This window comes from Crocodylus siamensis, chromosome 15 (genome assembly GCF_052110815.1).
Source record: "Crocodylus siamensis isolate JL-2025a chromosome 15, ASM5211081v1, whole genome shotgun sequence".
In the NCBI taxonomy this organism is placed as follows: Eukaryota; Metazoa; Chordata; order Crocodylia; family Crocodylidae; genus Crocodylus; species Crocodylus siamensis.
The window spans coordinates 24,530,379-24,549,526 of NC_143409.1; the positions used below are offsets into that span (position 1 = coordinate 24,530,379).

Here is a 19,148-nt window from a genome sequence, read left to right on the forward strand (position 1 = left end):
AGAGATTCTTTACTTCACAACATAGTGCTCTACTTCATAGCCTGGACTGTGTGTGAACTCAGGTTTGCAAAGCTGTCAAGAATGTCATTACATTAAAAACTTCTGACTAAGAAAAGCAATATCTGTTGAGTTCAACAGCTGGACTTTTCAAGCATAAAAAAAAATCATTATTTGAACCAGAAAGATTTTTTAGAAGTGCAGTACTATATTTATCACTTGACAGAAATGTATTCTTGGTAATAACTAATATATTATTTTTCTGTTTATCAGAAAAACGAACAGATAAATCAGCGGTCTCTGGTGCCATTAGATTGAAAATCAATGTTGAAATAAAAGGAGAGGAAAAAGTTGCCCCATACCATTTACAATATACATGTTTACATGAGGTATGTTGGAGAAGTTTTGTGGTGAGAGACATTTGTTTGTGTACAAGACAGTTTGGTACAAAGAAATTGGATAAATTGGGAATACAAAACTAATAAACAAGCCCTATATTCATATGTGGCTATGAAAACTGATACAATTAATTTCGCTACAGGTTTTTCCTTTCAAAATATTGTATATGTATTAAGAGTCTCTAACAGTGACTGAATATAATGATGACATTCAAAGTCACTGTGTTCAAGGAGGAGAGACTGGTGTACTATACACATAGGGCATTTGATCTTGCTAGAAGCAGCTGGAAAGGCCAGAAAATGGGATTCCCGAACCCGCTTGCTGCAGTTCTCTGCCTCAGTATTGTAAAGCCTATTACATGCTTTTTAATGTCATTAGAAGATGTAGCCACATTTGGAGGCTTTTTCATTTGTGTATTCATGTATGTATGTATTTATTCATTAATTTTTAAATTCTCAAAAATCCCAGAACACATTTGTTATCTATCCAAGGACTGAAAAACTAGAATTAGTTTTGTAATATCCAACATTGATATACAAGCTATATTTTTCTCTAGGGTCTGAACTGTACACTCCAGGAACCTGATTGGTCTATTCTTTTACGGTCAAAATTTCTATTAGTTTTACATGGATTTTTGTTGTTGTAGGATTCAAGGATAACACTGTTCTCAGAACTTTTAGTCTAATTAGGAGTGTACCTCATGACATATTGGCCTTTTTTCTGGTCTTCATGCCATACAAATGTCCTCTGAAAAGAGTATTGTTTTCTGATTTTAACCACTGGTGATTTTAACCACTGGTTTAGCTTGCTGGATTCTAGTTTCATATTCTGGGGACACAAGACTTTAAAGTATTTAGGTACTAAGCAGTTAGAAAACCACATGGTGAGAAGAAAGAAGGTGAGATCTTCATTCACTGTTTGTAAATAGAGGGCAGCATCTATATGTTGTGGATGTTCTATCTTAAATTTACTGATGTGTGTGTTATTTAGATCTCAGAGCCCTGGCAGATGAGACAATAGCCCTGTATTCTTGCAATATCCTTGGATGCAATGTTTTGGGGACAGGAAGAAGATGATAGCAGGAAACAAGCAGGATCAGAATTAGGCCCATTTGAAAAAAGTTAACAGAAAGTATCACAAATAAAGTCAGCATCTTCCAGCATTCTCCAGTAGATATCCATTTCCTTTAACCCCTCTTTCTGTTACGCCCCTTTATTTTTTATCCCAAAAGTACTTGTATGAAATAAATCGATGAATATCTAACTCTGGTAGGCAATGGGCATGCTATTAATAGTACAGTTCTAACTCTTTGAAGTAGCCACAAAATTGGCACTGGTGCGAGTTACACTTGGTATTTATATATAGGGTGTGTATCTTTGATTAGGATCCCACTTAAGCAAATAGCAAAATTGCCTTGACTTCAACAGTGCCAGGTTACGCTCCTAAGATGCATGTGAGATGGGATGTGGGAAAGAAAATTGTAGAAAAATTGAAATGGGCTCAACAGTTTTAGTTGCCTTTTGTCACTAGAAATAATCAGGAGACCTAACAGTTACCAGTTCTGTTTATAGCCAAGCAAGGTGATCAGAGATACAATTTTTTGTCATTTTCTTGTAAATTAAATGTTAGCGCTTGCTGGGAAGCTTACTAAATCCTGTTCTTTATTTTGTCCCTTTGTTCCTTGAGAAATTTCTGAGCTATTCTAAAGATATTGCCTATAACTTAAAGTTTTTAAGTCTTGAAATTAGAAAGTTATTGAATGCAAATCCAATTCAGGCTGCTGGACTGGTCACGGAGCATTATAATATCATGATATAACATATGAAGGGCATATGAAACCAAAGAGAAGGTTTCTGCATTATTTTACACAGCATTAGATCTGTTCTAGTCTGCACTGGTTTACTGAGGTGACCTTATGTCAAGGAGATAGATCAGAGTGCTGACTCACTGATTTGTACTGGCAGAGTTCCATCACAAAAAAAAATTAAGCACTAGTTTTCTTCTACCAAATGATACTTATTTGGTTCTAGACTTTGGAAAGACATATAGAATTTGAAATTTAATGAATATGTTGAAAAAATAGTGCATTATACATTACCACTTAAAGATGGAATTATTGATTTGAAAAAAAATCTCTTACCTTTAGAACCTATTCCATTACTTGACGGAAGTTAAATGTAATGGTGCTGTAAAAATTCCTGAAGTGAAAGGTGATGAAGCCTGGAAGGTGTACTTTGATGACGCTGCACAAGAAATTGTAGATGAATTTGCAATGCGTTATGGAATTGAATATATTTATCAAGCTATGACGTAAGTATATCATTTCCAGAAAAATAAATACATTCTGAGAGAATGTGGAAGAGGGTGGTTAAGTATTTTGAACCTTCATCCTTTTTTCTCCAGTTTAGATCCAATCCTGATGAAAAAGATTAGGTCATTTAAATCTGTTTCTCAAACAATATTCACAGTGAAGTAGTACTTTAACTAGAGATGTGAAGGCATTTAAAAAAATATTGGTCCAACCAGTGAACTTTCTTAACCACTGTGGGGTAGATCCAAGTTCATTAGTGCTAACTGTCCTGAATAAAATTTTTAGATCCTATAACACGGTCTTTTGATGTTGTATAAATGCTAGTTATTTGCTGTTTTGTAGTGGTAGAACATTAGCCCAAATATATTTCTTCAGAAGTACATAGACCTTCAGGGGGTCCTGGTAAGTGACCTTACATGCAGAATATATGCACATAATGCATGCTGACTACACCTTCCAGAAGTTTTAACTGTACAAAACCTGTATTACATAATCCAGGAAAGCTGAAACCCTCTCCAGTGACTTTAGACCATGGCCCCTCACTTCAGGGGCCTTGTGCCTAGAGACATAAAAAGCAGAGCTGTTATTATCAAACACCAGAGGCTGGCAACCTATTGTATTTACCCAAATCCATGATGGCCCTATATTATAAGATAACACTCCACTAATTAGGTTCTATACTTGAAAAAATTATAAAGTTATTATAATTTTCCATGTTTAGAATCTAAGTATTGGAGGGTCATTTTAGATTCATAGATTGTTAGGGGCTGGAAGGGACCTTGCAGATCATTGGGTCCAGCCCTCCTGCTCTAGGCAGGAAAACAACTGGGGTTAGGTGACCCCAGCAAGGTGACTAGTCTCCTCTTGAAAACCTCCAGAGTAGGTGACTTCACCACCTCTGGAGGGAGTTTATTCCACAGTCTGGACACCCTGACTGTGAAGGAGTTTTTCTTGGTATTAAGCCTGAAGCGGCCTTCCAGGAGTTTGTATCCATTGGTCCTGGTCTTCCCCAGAGGTGCTGTAGTGAACAGTTGTTCACCGAGCTCCTGATGCACTCCTCTGATATAGCAGTATGCTGCTGTCAAGTCCCCTCTCAACCTTCTCTTCCTTAGGCTAAAGAGGCCCAGGTCCCTCAGCCTTTCCTCATATGTCTTGCCTTGCGAGTCCCTGAGCATGCGGGTAGCTCTTCTCTGGACCCTCTCAAGTTTTTCCATGTCCTTATTGAAGTGTGGTGCCCAGAACTGGACACAGTACTCCAACTGTGGTCCCACCAGTGCTGAGCACAGCAGGAGTATCACTTCCTTTGTTTTACACAAGATGCATCATTTGATGCATGCCAGTGTGTTATTTGCCTTGCTAGCCACCACATCACACTGGCAGCTCATATTCATGTGATGGTCAGTCATTACCTCTAAGTCCCTTTCGGCCATGGTGCAAGTCAAGCTGTCACCACCAAGCCTGTACGTTTGTTGAGGGTTTATTGCCCCCAGCTGGAACACCTTACACTTGGAAGTGTTAAACTTCATCTGGTTCTGGTCTGCCCAACTCTTGAGCCTGTCCAGGTCCGCCTGTATCTGCAATCTATCTTCTGATGTGACCACACTGCCCCATAACTTGGTGTCATCCATGAACTTGGCCAGCGAGCTTTTCACTCCTGTCATCCAAATCATTGATAAAGATGTTGGAAAGCACTGGTCCAAGCATGGACTGCTGAGGGACACCACTGGCCAGTTTGTGTCAGGATGACACAGACCCATTTATGAGAACTCTCTGGATCCTACCTTGCAGACAGTTTCTCACCCACTGAACTGTTGAGCAGCTAAGCCCACTATCTTCCCGTTTTCCCACAAGGATATCATGGGATACTTGATCAAAAGCCTTTTGGAAGTCTAGGTATATAACGTCTACCTTGACTCCCATATCCAGGTGGTGAGAGACCTGGTCATAGAAGGAGATGAGATTGTGAGATGAGACCTACCCATGAGAAAGCCATACTGGCTATTGTTCAGAATCTTACCTTCTATAAGCGTATAGCACATAGATTCTTTCATGAGCTTTTCCAGGGTTTTCCCTGAGATAAAGGTTAGGCTGATTGGCCTGTAGTTGCCCAGGTCCTCCCTCTTCCCCTTCTTGAATCTTAAATTCATCCCCACCAGTGCAGCAGAGAAAGCAGTGGTTGGGGGACAGGCAGTGGGTCAGATAGTAGGGGAGACAGTAAGGAGACAAGTGGTGGGGGAGCAATGGAGGACAGGTAGTAAGGTGGCATCTAGTGGGGAGCAGGCAGTGTGGGTGCAAACAGCCTGTCCCTTGCCACACTTACCCCCACTCATGCCTACCCCCAGCAGTCTCAGCCCACTGCTTGTTCCATTGAAGCCTCAGGCCCGCACCCTGCTCTTCCCCCATTATTCCCCATTGGAGCCTTTGGGGCTGCCAAGGGACATGGGTGGGAGGGAGGTGCAGGGGGCAGTGGCAGATGTTTCAATCTGGGTCAGTCTGACTGCTGAAGTCCATGTCCACAGGCTGGATCCAATGGTTCCATGGGCAGATGCAGCCCATGGGTCATAGGTTGCTGACATCTAATCTACACTATATTTACTTAGTGCAAAATCAGTCAACATAAAGCCTAGGGACAAAAATTACACATAAACCTGTATTCATGATCAGAAACTGGTTCAAATCCATAACACAATAGAAGTTCAGTGTACATAATCCACTTTCAAAATGGCTGAAATTGGTTTAAGATAAACCTGGATGGATGTAGTCTCTGATCTAGGTTAAGCCAGTTTAGTGAACTTCTATTCCAGATCCCCTCCAGATTCAAGTTAGTTTACAATCTCCCAACCTCCCAGCATACTTTGTACCTCCCCCACAACTCCCCACCCCACTTGCAGGGTGGGTGGATTAGCCTTGGCCCAAGCTGTCTGCCCCAGCTGAGCAGGGAAAAGTGCTCTGGCACCCCCTGGCTTCTGGCCTGAGCCACTGCAGGCATGTAACTGTATTTCTGGAATCAAAAGTGAATGTCTGTTCACTTGCTTATTGGTTCAATCTATGCAGCTTAGACTAACCTGTGAAGATTGAAGTGATTCATCCTCAGGCTTTCTGACTGTCTGTACTTAGTCAAAAGGAGTGTGTTCATTTCTTAATTACACACATGGAAAACTATAGTAATCCTACTGCATTCATTCACACCACGTAAGTTGTGGAATTTTTAATCAGGACATGTATCTTGTTTCCTCTGTCTTCTCAAAACTAACTCTCTCTCCTTATAATATTAAGCTACATAAACCTCTAATATTTTTATTGCAGAATATAACACATTACATTATTTTAATGAGTATTTTTTTCATTTTCTGCCACATTGTGAATTATTATACTTTGTAAGTATTAGAAAACAGAAGGGCACTTTTCCTTAGTCTTCCTTCTCCAAGGATCTCAAAGCAGGTTGGCCTATCAGGCTTAATTCATTCATGAAGCCCAACATTTCTCAAACAGTGGTGGTATATCCCAGGCAGATATAGGAAAACTCTTGCACAGTATTATAGAACCTAGAAGCTTTGACTCTCACTCCCTTGCCCTATGCAGTAAATTATTTGCCCCTCAAAATAATTTATCTTTTTCTTGGTGTTATATATTCTTGCATTTTGCTAAGAAACATTCTAATTATTACCTACTGTGCTACTCTAACTAGATAGCTTGCTATTCTTTGAGGTTCACAAATGACTGAATTTTAGCAAGATATTAATAGTTTGTACATACACAGTACATGGGTAGTAAATGTCTACCTTTCCCTTGTGAAAACAAAACTACTATAGTATGATGAATGCAAAGGCCAAGCAAAGGATGATGATGTTACCTTCCTCAAAAAACAGGTCTGGCTAAGCTTCTCAAAGTTCTCTTCTAACTGCTTCTAGACTAAATGACTATTACACTATGGGATGAATGTGCATCAGTCATGCATCTTTAGCTGAAAAAAGACTATGCTAAATTTTTATGCATTTAATTTCTTCATGTTTAAATGAAAACTGTATTGGAAAGTTTTCATAGCACTAACATTTTAAATCTGGTTCTTTCTTTAATTCAAATATGCTGTAAACTAGAGATGTGAATGTGTCAGTAAGTTTCACGCTTTTGAATTGAGGTCTCGTAAAACCTTTTTCACTTAGATGGAATGCAAATGAGACGGATTAAATTTTCATCTAAAGAAGAAACCATAGGGTTTTTTTAGTAAATAATGTAATAATACTCATATTTTCATCATTAAAAAAGAGATGGAGCTGAATAAGTACTAAAAAACATTTTCCTGGAATTTCATACCAGTCACCAAGCCGGGGGTGGGGGGGTGCTGCATGCTCCCCAGTGGACCCAGAAGTGGACTGGATGTGCTGCCAGGGGTGTGTGGGGGAGCCCCCCATGCTTCTGTGGGACACTACATGCACCCCAGCATCACAGCATTTACAAGCCACCTACTACCTAGAGGTATGTAGAAAAAACATTTAAAGCTGTGTCTATGGCCGAATCACCAAATCTTGATGAATCGATTCAGAGGGTTCCGATTCAATATGGTGAGATTAAAGGGTCCTCTGGTTCAATTCAGACTCAGAGATTCAGCCACCGAATTGGGCTGAATCTCCACTGAACCAAATCAGGGACTGAAGCCTCGTACAGCCCTACTAAAGGCCATCATGTTCAAAGGACAGTTAATAGCTCTCACATCCTTCCAGGCTGAGACAGATGCCTCAGACAGTGGCATATACAAAGGCTATGCAGGCAGCCTTGAGAAGATCATCTGGTCTCCAAGTCCTCAGGGATTTCCTATGTACTTTGGAAAATTCTACTAGGCACCTGTCTACTTCGTCTACATTTCATGGCCTCATTTTATTAGATCTGAAAGCTTGGATACTGGCTCAATGATGTCTGCTAAAAGAAACTGATGAGCTGAAGTACCTTCTGCTACAGAACAGGAAACTCTCAAGCAGACTAACTTATAAAGATAAGCAAAAGTGATTTCTCCTTGGGCATTTTCTCCTTCTAGAATCAACTCTGTCCCTTAATGTTACTCAGTTCAGCAATATTTACTCAACATGTGGAGTTTCAGTTCTATATGTTTCAGTCGAGCAACAGCACCTCCTCCTGTTCAGGGTAGCACTGTATTTTCCTGCCAGCCAGTGGCAAGATTCCTTAAGGGTTCCTTCCCTGTTGGGACCTGTGTTTCAATTAATGGAATTGATGCTCCTAGTAATTGTTCCCTTTATTACCTGTTAATGAAAAATACCTTTGTAGTAGCTGTTGTATCTTTCCAAAGGATATGGGATATTCAGGCCATCATTGTGCTTCCCCATTCAAAGTTCAGAACTGCACAACAATAGTAATTCATGTCCTAGTTTTCTCACTCAGTGCCAGGGAAGCAAAACCTCTCATGCTTGGTGTTAATTTTAGAAATGGTAATATCTTTACCACAAGACAAAAATACTCAGGGACCATGACCCTAGGGAGATGGGAGTTCAAGAAGAGTGGTTGCTTCTCAAGGAAGCGATCCTCAATGCACAAGCTAAATCTATTCCAACATGGAGGAAAGGCAGCAAGAAGGCACAGCAGCCCCCCTGGCTCTCCAGAGACCTAGCGGACCTACTGTGGCTAAAAAGGAAAGGCTACAAAGGATGGAGGACGGGATTCACCTCCAAGGAGGATTACTCCGCGCTGGTCCGGTCCTGCAGGGACCAAACCAGGAAAGCCAAGGCTGCAACTGAACTCCAACTAGCTTCAGGCATCAAGGACAACAAAAAGTCCTTTTTCAGATATGTGGGGAGCCGGAGGAAAAGCAAGGGCAATGTTGGACCCCTGCTAAACCAGATGGAGCAACTGACAACTGACGCCCAGGAAAAAGCCAACCTATTAAATAGGTACTTTGCGTCAGTCTTTCATCAGTCACACGGGATGCCCATGCCTGCTATGGGACAGGGAAATCTGGGTGAGGGGGATCCCCTACCTTCTATCAATGCTGACCTCGTGAAGGAACACCTTGAGAAGCTGGATACCTTCAAGTCAGCTGGCCCTGACAATCTGCACCCCAGGGTACTCAAGGAGCTGGCGAGCATCATAGCCCAGCCCCTGGCACGGACTTTGAAAACTCCTGGCGCTCTGGTGTAGTGCCCGAAGACTGGAAGAAGGCCAATGTGGTGCCGATCTTCAAGAAAGGGAGGAGAGTGGATCCGGCTAACTACAGGCCCATTAGCCTGACTTCTATCCTGGGGAAGATCTTAGAAAAGTTTATTAAGGAGGCCATCCTTGAGGGACTGGCCCAGGCTAACATTCTAAGGGACAGCCAGCATGGGTTTGTTGCGGGTAGGTCTTGTTTGACCAATCTCATTTCCTTCTATGACCAGGTGACCTATCACCTGGACAAGGGAGAAGAGATTGATGTCATATATCTTGACTTCAAAAAAGCTTTTGATCTGGTATCCGATGATCACCTCTTGGCCAAACTGCCCAGTTGTGGCCTTGGCTCCACCACTATCCACTGGCTGGGAAATTGGCTTCGTGGTCGGACCCAGAGGGTTGTGATTGATGGCAGTCACTCATCATGGTGCCCTGTAACCAGTGGGGTCCCTCAAGGCTCTGTCCTGGGACCCATACTGTTCAACATCTTCATTAACGATGTGGACATTGGAGTTAGGAGTGGACTGGCCAAGTTCGCCGATGACACCAAACTTTGGGGCAAAGTATCCATGCCAGAAGATAGGCGGGTGATCCAGGCTGACCTGGACAAGCTCAGCAAATGGGCAGACGAGAACCTGATGGTGTTTAACACTGAAAAATGCAAGGTTCTCCACCTTGGGAGGAAAAACCTGTAGCACCCTTATAGGCTCGGCAGTGCTACGTTGGTTAGCACTACAGAAGAAAAAGACTTGGGGGTCATCACTGACCACAAGATGAACATGAGCCTGCAATGCGATGCTGCGGCTAGTAAAGCGACCAAAATGCTGGCGTGCATCCATAGATGCTTCTCGAGCAAATCCCGGGACATCATTTTCCCCTTGTACTCAGCCTTGGTGAGGCTGCAGCTGGAGTACTGCGTCCAGTTTTGGGCTCCACAATTCAAAAAGGATGTGGAGAAGCTTGAGAGAGTCCAGAGGAGAGCCATGCGTATGATCAGAGGTCAGGAAAACAGATCTTACGATGACAGGCTGAGAGCCATGGGACTCTTTAGCCTGGAAAAGCGCAGGCTCAGGGGTGATCTGATGGCCACCTATAAGTTTATCAGGGGTGACCACCAGGATCTGGGGGAACGTCTGTTCACCAGAGCGCCCCAAGGGATGACGAGGTCGAATGGTCACAAACTCCTGCAAGACCGTTTCAGGCTGGACATAAGGAAGAATTTCTTTACTGTCCGAGCCCCCAGGGTCTGGAACAGTCTGCCATTGGAGGTGGTTCAAGCACCTACATTGAACACCTTCAAGAGTAAATTGGATGCTTATCTTGCTGGGATCCTATGACCCCAGCTGACTTCCTGCCCTTTGGGCAGGGGGCTGGACTCGATGATCTCCCGAGGTCCCTTCCAGCCCTAATGTCTATGAAATCTATGAAATCATAGACTGTTTGGGTCCTTTGCAGGAAGAGTTAAGGATTAGACAGTATCCTGTCAGAAATTATTTAAGTAGATCTCCAGCTGTGTAAGGACATGTCATGAATGAGACCAGTGCTGTCCAACTAGCAGCTCAGGGGCCGCATGTCACCTGCAAGGGGTTAAACTGAAGCCTTTGGGATCCCCCTGGCTGCCATGCTCTCAACCCTCTGGCTGCTAGTGCAGCTCAGGTCTGCAGGCTCCCCCTCCCTTCTCTGGCTTTCATTTTCTGCCCTCACCCCATGGAGTAGGGCAGAGTAGGATAGTGTGGTTCAGTGTAGCCTGCAGAGCTAGGGGAGCCCACAGCCAAGGAAGTGGATGGGTGGTAAGCCCATATGCCCACCCTTGCACACAATGCAGACAAACAAACCCAGCTCCTATCTTTTTGGGCACTAGGGGGGAATCTCTTTGCATCTGTCCCCAGCACAGCAATCTGGCCATTTATTGGAAGCAAGCTTGATCTACTTTCAGTTGCCTCAAGTTTGCAAATTGTTCTCTATCTGGCTGCTTATTTTCTATTGTTTCCCCTGGAGTTTTAAGCTCCTAGTGAAACACTCCTTCATTATCCAAATATGCTGCATCTGAACTGTCTCAACAAGGCTCTTTCCTCTTAAAGGGATAAATCACCCTGTTACAGTATAGTTCTATTTCACCCTGTTAAAATCTCTGATAATACTTTAATGCATCTACTTTTGTAATATACCATCATCTTACTCATAAGACAGTGTCATGAAAAAGCAGCAAGGAGAAGGAGAACTTCCACATTTTATATTAATTTCTGGGACCTAAAACAAGGTGAAATAAGATCATACTTAGGCACCTAAATTCACTTATGTATCTAAAAAGGTAGAATAGAATCTGACCCAGACTGCACACAAAGAAACATTGATGAAAGTTCAGTGATCCTCTGTCTTCTTTTCCTAAGGATTTGTGTCCTGCACTGCAGCTTTAGGATTCTGATGCATGTTTCAAATGCATGGCATGGTAGGATTGAGAAACTTTAACCTTGAAAATAGCTACAAATCAGACACACTGCCTCCCAGTGGAAGACGCTGCTGTTTTTCCCCTTCCCCATCCCAAACTCCTTTCTTCCCCATTTAAAAACACCAAATCAAATACTCTAGAAGAAACCAAAATTATTTTTTAGAGTCCTGGAAGTATTTTACAGTGGAGTCAAGTGTAATAACTCCAAAACCCATTGCATCTTCTCCACTCACTAGCAGGGATCAGGACAGGTTAACACGTAAGACTCATGCCTCAACAGTATGATTCTCATTCCTGCAGATTAATTAGCATTAGCTATGCCATATCTTTTTTCTTGACAGCCTTCACTTCATTATGTGAATAATGCAAATCACCCATTAAGGTCATTTTCATGATAGCTTTTGTTACTTTAGGAAGTGCACGTTAATTAGCATGCTCTACAGGTATCTGTATCAGTTCAGAGGTTAAACCTGGCATACTAGCAGGAATGATATTAGTCATAGATACAGGAGGTTGGTTGTGAACTTACATTGTAATATAGTTACAAAAAATAAAATGGCTGTGCCTGTTTGTAGAGGTACCAGGCAATCACAATTTTAACTGAAGTCAATGGCAGATCATCACCTCTGAAAAATCAGACCCTATGTGATTTTTTTACTACATTATTACAATGTCATTATGCTATTCACCAAGCAAGTAAGAGATGTTTTAACTTACTCTCTGATCCAGCTTTCGTTAAAATCAATGAAACCATTGACATTCAGTTCAAATGAAAAGAGCCAAGTCATCATTTCCTTTTTGCAGGGACTGTTTGGGGGACAGGAAAATGTATCCTTGTACTTTGGCAATTTGTGGCATATTCATTTGAAAGCAGAACTGTTTGAATTGCAGATTTCTTACCTAGGGTATCTCTACCTCCAGCTGTCATGATCTATGTTGCAATTTGAGAGAATAAACCTGTTCATAATACTTCTCTGGATTATATTTAAAAGAGGTGAGAAATCAAATATACACTTAAGAAATTATATTACTAAGTTAAATTAGTGAACCATGTAATAAATTAAGATGGAAAATATAGTTAAAGTTACAGTTAGATTAAATCGATGGATTTAAGTTCAAAATTATCTGCTCATCAAATGAATACAATAGATGCTCAAATAAATTTTATTGTTGTCTTGTTTTAAGAGACTTTGAAGAACTAGTTTTTGGTCAGTCTAAGAACCCAAGTTCTATCCAGTACAGCATATTGACATAGTAGTGAAAGATATAGGTATTTATACAATATTACTGTCTGTAGCATATAAGTAACCATTCTGATCTTGTTGAAGATGTTGGTGTATGCAGGTTACACTTTTCTTATGGATGAACTTTGTTTTATAGGAATCATTTCTCATATATTACACTTAGTAGCCATCATGCCAGCAGGGCCAGTTAGTGAGTCAAGAGTTTAAGGGTAGTCAGCATGGTCATATCCAGAGCTGACCCGAGCAGGGTGCGGGGCCCAGGGCAAATCATCCCATGCAGGGCCCCACTTCTGCTCTGATCCCACAGGCCCTGGAGCTGAAGAAGCAGCTACCGCCATTGGTGGCAGCATCGGGGGTGGAGTAGTGAGTGGCTGGATGTGGAGCCACCGCTCCTCCCAGCTCCGCACTGCCACTGCTCCACCCCACTCTGCAGGCCCCCCAAAGCACAGGGCCCATGGAAGTCCCCCCAATTCACCCCTCCCCCACATCCAGGGACAGCCCTGGTCATATTCCTTCACAGTGGATAATCTTTAGGTCTTAGGTCATACTGGAAATTTTCATCATTAAATTTCTTTTGGTGACCTTTTGCAAAATCAGGTAGGTCAAACTGCAGTCAAGTAATCTTCCAGAAATATAGAAAGCAGGGATGTACACCGAGGATCTGTAAAACTGATCTCAGTCCCACAGCTGCACTATTGGACCTGAGACCCATAATGGACACATTTAAACATGCATGGAAATTTGGTTCCCTGGAGACAAGTAGCAGCAGTGCACCTTCTGCTGCAGCTAGTTGTCTCTGGGGAACGCCCATACCACGTGCACTTTGGAGCACGGCAAGTTACCCCAGGTACACTAGAACAGGCTGGGGCCAGCACTGTGCTGCCCCCAGCAGCCTTACTTAGGGTCCTGGCAGCCTTCCAGGGCTGCAGCCATGGCAATACTTCTGGATGAAGCCTGGCCAGCAGCTGCACCACAGTTCCAGACAGCCAGCTCCACTTTTCAGCAGTGCATGCTGCCTGAGCATGGTTGCTCTGTTCTCAGCCTCACCCCCCTCCCTCTGCTTTTTTTTTTTACCCTGGATATCCAGCAGTCAAAAAAACAAAAAACAAAAAAAACAACCCTGCAGGAAAAAAAAACCAACCAAACAAAGCAGCACACACTTAGGCGGCGTGTCCTTGCAGGGCAGAGAACACTGGACTATGTAGTATGTGGTGCTGTCAGTGTGTTTGCAGTGCCACATACAGCATGACCATGCTCTTCTGGATGCACCCAGTGAATCCAAACCTTCTTTTATAAGACATCTAATGAATGAATCACCACATTCTCCCATGTAGTTATTCTCCTTGTGGCAGTTGCTTGAGTGATCTTACCATTCCTTAAAATATTCTGGACATTTTACCAATTACCAACAGAATTTCAGAGCTAGTAAATCATGAATTTTCCTCAGTTTATTTAAAAACACAATTTCCTTTTGCATTTTTTAAAGATAAATCCTACTTGTAATTGAAGTTTTCCCACATTCAGGTCAAATCTGGGTTTATGTTCCTTACATAATGTGCTGCACCAAGCAAAATGAAATTGTGCTAACATATCCTAGGAGCACACTTGAGGTAGAAGACCTCCTTGACAAAGCTCCTACCACAAACACAGGTGACCAGCCAGACAAAGGACCAAACATTCCTATTATCTAGGAATTTCTCTGCTTCAGCAAGAACAAGAGGGACCATGCTAGCCAGGATGTTGGACCAACTAACCAGCTGCTGGTGCAGCCAGCCTGGCTGCATAGAGCCCCTGCCAGCCCGGGCCCTGGTCTTGGGACACTGGCATGGGCCCCTTGCTCCCACCCAGCTGTCGCTGTGCTCATGCCTGCCCACTCGTTGTCACTCACTCCTCCACCTGCTGCTGCTGCCACCACCATTTCCTTACTTTTCCTCCTACCACTGCCACTTCTCCCCACCCATCGGCCACTCTAGCACCATGTGGTTCCTGGCTGTGTCACTGGGACTGCAGGACACAGCAGGAGCTGGCTTAGCACAGCCCCAAGGACTAGGGTGATCTCTGGCAGTCCCTCCCTCCCCCCGCCCTGCCCTCTGCAACTCAGCTAAGAATGTGATCTCAAGTGGAGGGAAGCAGGGAACAGTCCCAGGGCCACCAGGCCAGGAGCCTCTGCTAGGCAAAGGCTTCAGGTTGGGGGCTGGGGTTGAGGTGGGGCCAGGCAGGCCTTGCTGATGTGGCTGCTGGGCCCTACCACAGCTTCCCTTCAGTCCTACTGCTGCTGATGCCTTGCCATCTTTGACATGCAGCCAGGGGAGATGATAATTAATTTTCTATATTTTTTCAGGGGTCCTGCAGGCTGGATACAATGCCTGGTGGGCCAAATCCAGACTGCAGGCCATAATTTGCCTGCCCCTAGGTTAATCCAAAATAAAATTCAACCTAAGGAATTCTTGCACATGTTTCCAGGAAAGCCAAGCCAGTCTTTGCAATTTTGGGGCTCTGCTGACTGACCAGGATATTTCCACCACACACCCATTCCCTAACTAGCCCTCCATCAACCAGCTAACCCTTCTCACACACCCACCAGACCATCTTAGACCTAACCCCCTTTCCCAGACCCACCAAATATCTGGGTTGCCAGTTGTTTGAAGGTTTCATCACATGAGATAATTACATTAATGACTGAACATGCCTGCGTACTTGCATATATCAGTTACAGATTACAGTGCATAGACATTACATCAGGAATGCAAATGCACATTACTGTTACAGTTTAAAAACCCACTGTACTACTTCATGAATCAGCTTCAACGTTTAATATTTATTTTAATGAATGCTGTGAAACTCTCAGCAGTCTCCTGGAGATTTATATCTAATTCCTGGAGATTCCAGGGCAATCCTGGAGGGTTGACGACCCTGCCAATTGTAGATCCACCAGATCCCCTCACTGCTGCTTGCCACAAGGCAGCATGCGTAAGTGCTTGTATGTGGTGATCCTGACTCAGTTTTAGGTGGCTTAAATAATGCTGCCTGAACCTGAGCAGGATCCCACAGACACTTGTTCAGAGCCTTTGTTGCTGTTTCCCTCTGTGACAGGGGGCCATCTTAAGGCTGGCCCAGTAACTGGCCCGCCCACCTCCCTAGGGCAGTCCTCCCACCTGACTCACCTGCTATGCCTTTGATGCAGCTGAAAAGATAAATAGCTGTTCCTAGGTGGGAGGCTTGCCACTTAATGCCAGATGCCAAGGGCATAATACTTGGCTCTGTACTGTCCCTACACCATGTTCCATGCTTCACAGATGGCATGATTTCATAGACATTAGGGCTGGAAGGGACCTTGAAGATCATCAAGTCCAGCCCCCTGCCCGAGGGGCAGGAAGTCAGCTGGGGTCAAAGGATCCCAGCAAGATAAGCATCCAAACACTTCTTGAATGAGTCCAGAGTAGGTGCATGCACCACTTCTGGAGGGAGTCTCTTCCAGCTCTTGGGATCTCGGACAGTAAAGAAGTGTTTCCTTATGTCCAGCCAAACATGGTCTTGGAGGAGTTTATAACCATTGGTCCTTGTTTTTCCTTGGGGCGCTCTGGTGAACAGACCTCCCAGATCCTCATGTATACCCTGATGTACTTATAAGCAGCCACCAGGTCCCCCCCGAGCCTGCACTTTTCCAGGCTGAAGAGTCCCATGGCTCTCAGCTTCTCCTCGTAAGGCCTGTTCTCTTGCCTTCTGATCACATGTGTGGCTCTCCTCTGGACTCTCTTAAGCTGCTCAACACCCTTCTTGAATTGCGGAGCCCAGAACTGGATGCAGTACTCCAGCTGTGGCCTCACCAAGGCTGAATACAGTGAGAGGATGACATTCTGAGATTTACTTGAGAAGCATCTATGGATGCAAGCCAGAGTATTGTTTGCTTTACCAGCTGCAACATTGCATTGGTGACTCATGTTCATTTTGCAGTCAGTCATGACCCCCACGTCCTTTTCAGCTGTGTTGCTAGCAAGTGTAGCACTGCTGAGCCAAAAGCATGCTGCAGGTTCCCCCCCCCCCGAGGTGGAATACCTTATATTTATCAATATGGAATGTCATCAGGTTTGCATCCGCCCACTTACTAAGTTTATCCAAGTCATCCTGGATCACTCCAGAGGCCTATCCTCAGGTGTGGATGCTATGCCCCAAAATTTAGTGTCATCGGTGGACTTAGCCAGTGCACTTCTGATACCAATGTCCACATCATTAATAAAGATGTTAAAAAGAACCGGTCCAAAGACACCACTGGTCATGAAGCACCGTGATGATTCACTACCATCAATCACTACTCTCTGGGTCCGACCTCGGAGCCAATTACCCAGCCATTGGACTGTAGTGAAGCTGAGGCCACAGTGGGCCAATTTTTTCTGTGAGGAGGTAATGGGACACCAGATTAAAAGCTTTTTTAAAGTCCAGATATATAATGTCAATCTCTTCTCCCTTGTCCAGGTGATATGTCACCTGGTCATAGAAGGAGATGAGATTGGTCAGGCAAGACCTACCTGCGACAAACCTGTGCTGGCTATTCCTCAGGATGTTGCCTTCAGCCAGTTTATCCAGAAGGGTCTCCTTGACAATTTTCTTCAGAATCCTACTGGGGATTGAGGTCAAGCTGATTGCCCTGTAATTTCCAGATTCTACTTTCTGCCCTTTCCTAAAGATGGGGTACCACTTTACCCTTCTTCCAGTCTTCAGGTACTTTACCTGATCACCATGAATTTTTTAATATTTTTGCCAATGGTTGGACTATCACACCTGCCAGCTCCTTGAGTACTCTAGGGTGTAATCTGTCAGGACCAGCTGACTTGTAGGTGTCCAGCCTCTCGATGCTAGGTATAAATACACTGATGCTGGGTATAAATACGTCCTCACTCTGGCCATCCAATGTCTTTCTAGGCAAAGTAGTCCCATTAGATTGATGAAAGACCGATGCAAAATACCTATTGAGCAGATTGGCCTTTTCCTGAGTGTCGGTTATCAGCTGTTCCATTTGGTTCAGCAGGGGTCCAATGTTATCCTTGCTTCTTTTCTGATGCCCTACATATTTGAAAAAGGACTTTGTTATCCTTGATATGTGTAGCCAGATGGAGCTCGGTTGCAGCCTTGGCTCTCCTGATCCGCTCCGTGCAGGTATGGACCAATGCTGAGTGGTACTTGGTGGTACTTCCAGCATTCCATCCTTTATAAGTCTCTCTTTTGAGATGTAGGAGGTGTCACAGGAGCACTTAGGTGCCCTGTTCCTAAGTAGTGGAGAAGGATAGCGGCCAATCTCCAGGGCAGCTCAGGTGCTGATTGCTGCGGCAACTGTGTGGGTCACATGACCGGAAGGGGGCAGGGCCGGGCCTTTATAAACAGCCCAGGCCAGAGCCTAGAGAGCAGTTCCCTTCTGGCAGCCGCAGGAGCAGTAGCTCTGCGGGAGAGTTGAGCAAAGCAGAGCTGATGGTTGCAGTCTGACCACCCAAGTGGCATGGTAAGGGTAGAGAGAACCCAGGCTGGGAGGTCATAGCTAGAGAGCCAACTGAGCATGGACCTTATGTGATAAGCCAGGAGGTTTCTTGTTGTTAAGTTGTAGATGATTGGCTTATGTTATTGCTTTGAGTTAACACCGGAGGACCGGGTGAGGCTGTAGGGGTGTGAGGAGGCCTCACGGGAACTCCCCAGTTGCTTGGGGGTTCCCAGTGCCCTGTGTGGGCAAACGAGTGGTGCCTGGGACGGCACAGCTGTTCAGTGCTGAAGCGGCACAGCAAGTAGCCCCGTATGGGCGATAGTGAGAGGCCCGAGTGGGGCAGAGGACTCCACCCAAGGGTCCTAGCACCAGAGTGAAGCCTGTAGGGAATTGTGTTGGGCTCCAGGTGTGGGAGCCACATGAGTGAAAGCCTAGGGTGGGTGCTGTAAAGGTGACTAGCCTGGCGAGGGTGAGTCAGTGGCTATATAGAGCCCAGAGAAGGTGCCAAGAAGCCGTGGGAGCGGGCACGTGTTGAAGAGAGGTCCCAGGCGGGGCACATGTAGTAAGAAGCAACCCCAAGAGGTTGCTGTATGATTGACAGTCACCCCAAGAGGGGTGCGGCCTAGAAGGCGTTCCGGAAGGTTTCCACAGTAATAGGAACCCCGAGGAGCCAAAGGGTCCAGGTAAGGCTCCGGCCGCCTGAGCCTAGCTGGACACTCATTATTGACAGGACCCAGAAGGGCCAGAGGGACCAGGTAAGGCTTAGGTTGCCTAAGCCTAATTGGATAATTATTATTGACAGGAGCCCAAAGGGGCCAGGTAAGGCTTAGGCCGCCTGCGCCCAACTGATAAGAGTACGGTTAGTAAGCCCGAGAGGGCTAATGGACAAAGGGGCGCCGGTCGCGTGACAAGCCCAGGGGTGCCAAAGAGGGGCACGGGTTGCATGACAAGCCCAGGGGCGCCAAAGAGGGGCGTGGGTTGCATGATAAGCCCAGGGGCACCAGAGAGGGGCGCCGGTTGCGTGATATGCCCAAGGGCGCCAGAGAGGGGTGCCGGTCGTGTGACAAGCCCAAGGGGCGCCAGAGAGGGGTGCCGGTTGTGTGACAAGCCCAAGGGCGCCGG

General features: G+C 44.8%; 1 protein-coding gene across 1 annotated transcript in view; it reads left to right on the plus strand.

The window, feature by feature from the left end:
• The window catches only part of UNC13C (unc-13 homolog C), a 524,308-nt gene that overhangs the window by 228,846 nt on the left and 276,314 nt on the right, over positions 1 to 19,148 (plus strand). Inside the window, exons 11-12 of the mRNA XM_090029216.1 lie at positions 271 to 386; positions 2,543 to 2,706. Of these exons, the coding sequence (XP_089885342.1) occupies positions 271 to 386; positions 2,543 to 2,706 (280 nt within the window). The remainder of the gene's footprint in view (positions 1 to 270; positions 387 to 2,542; positions 2,707 to 19,148) is intronic.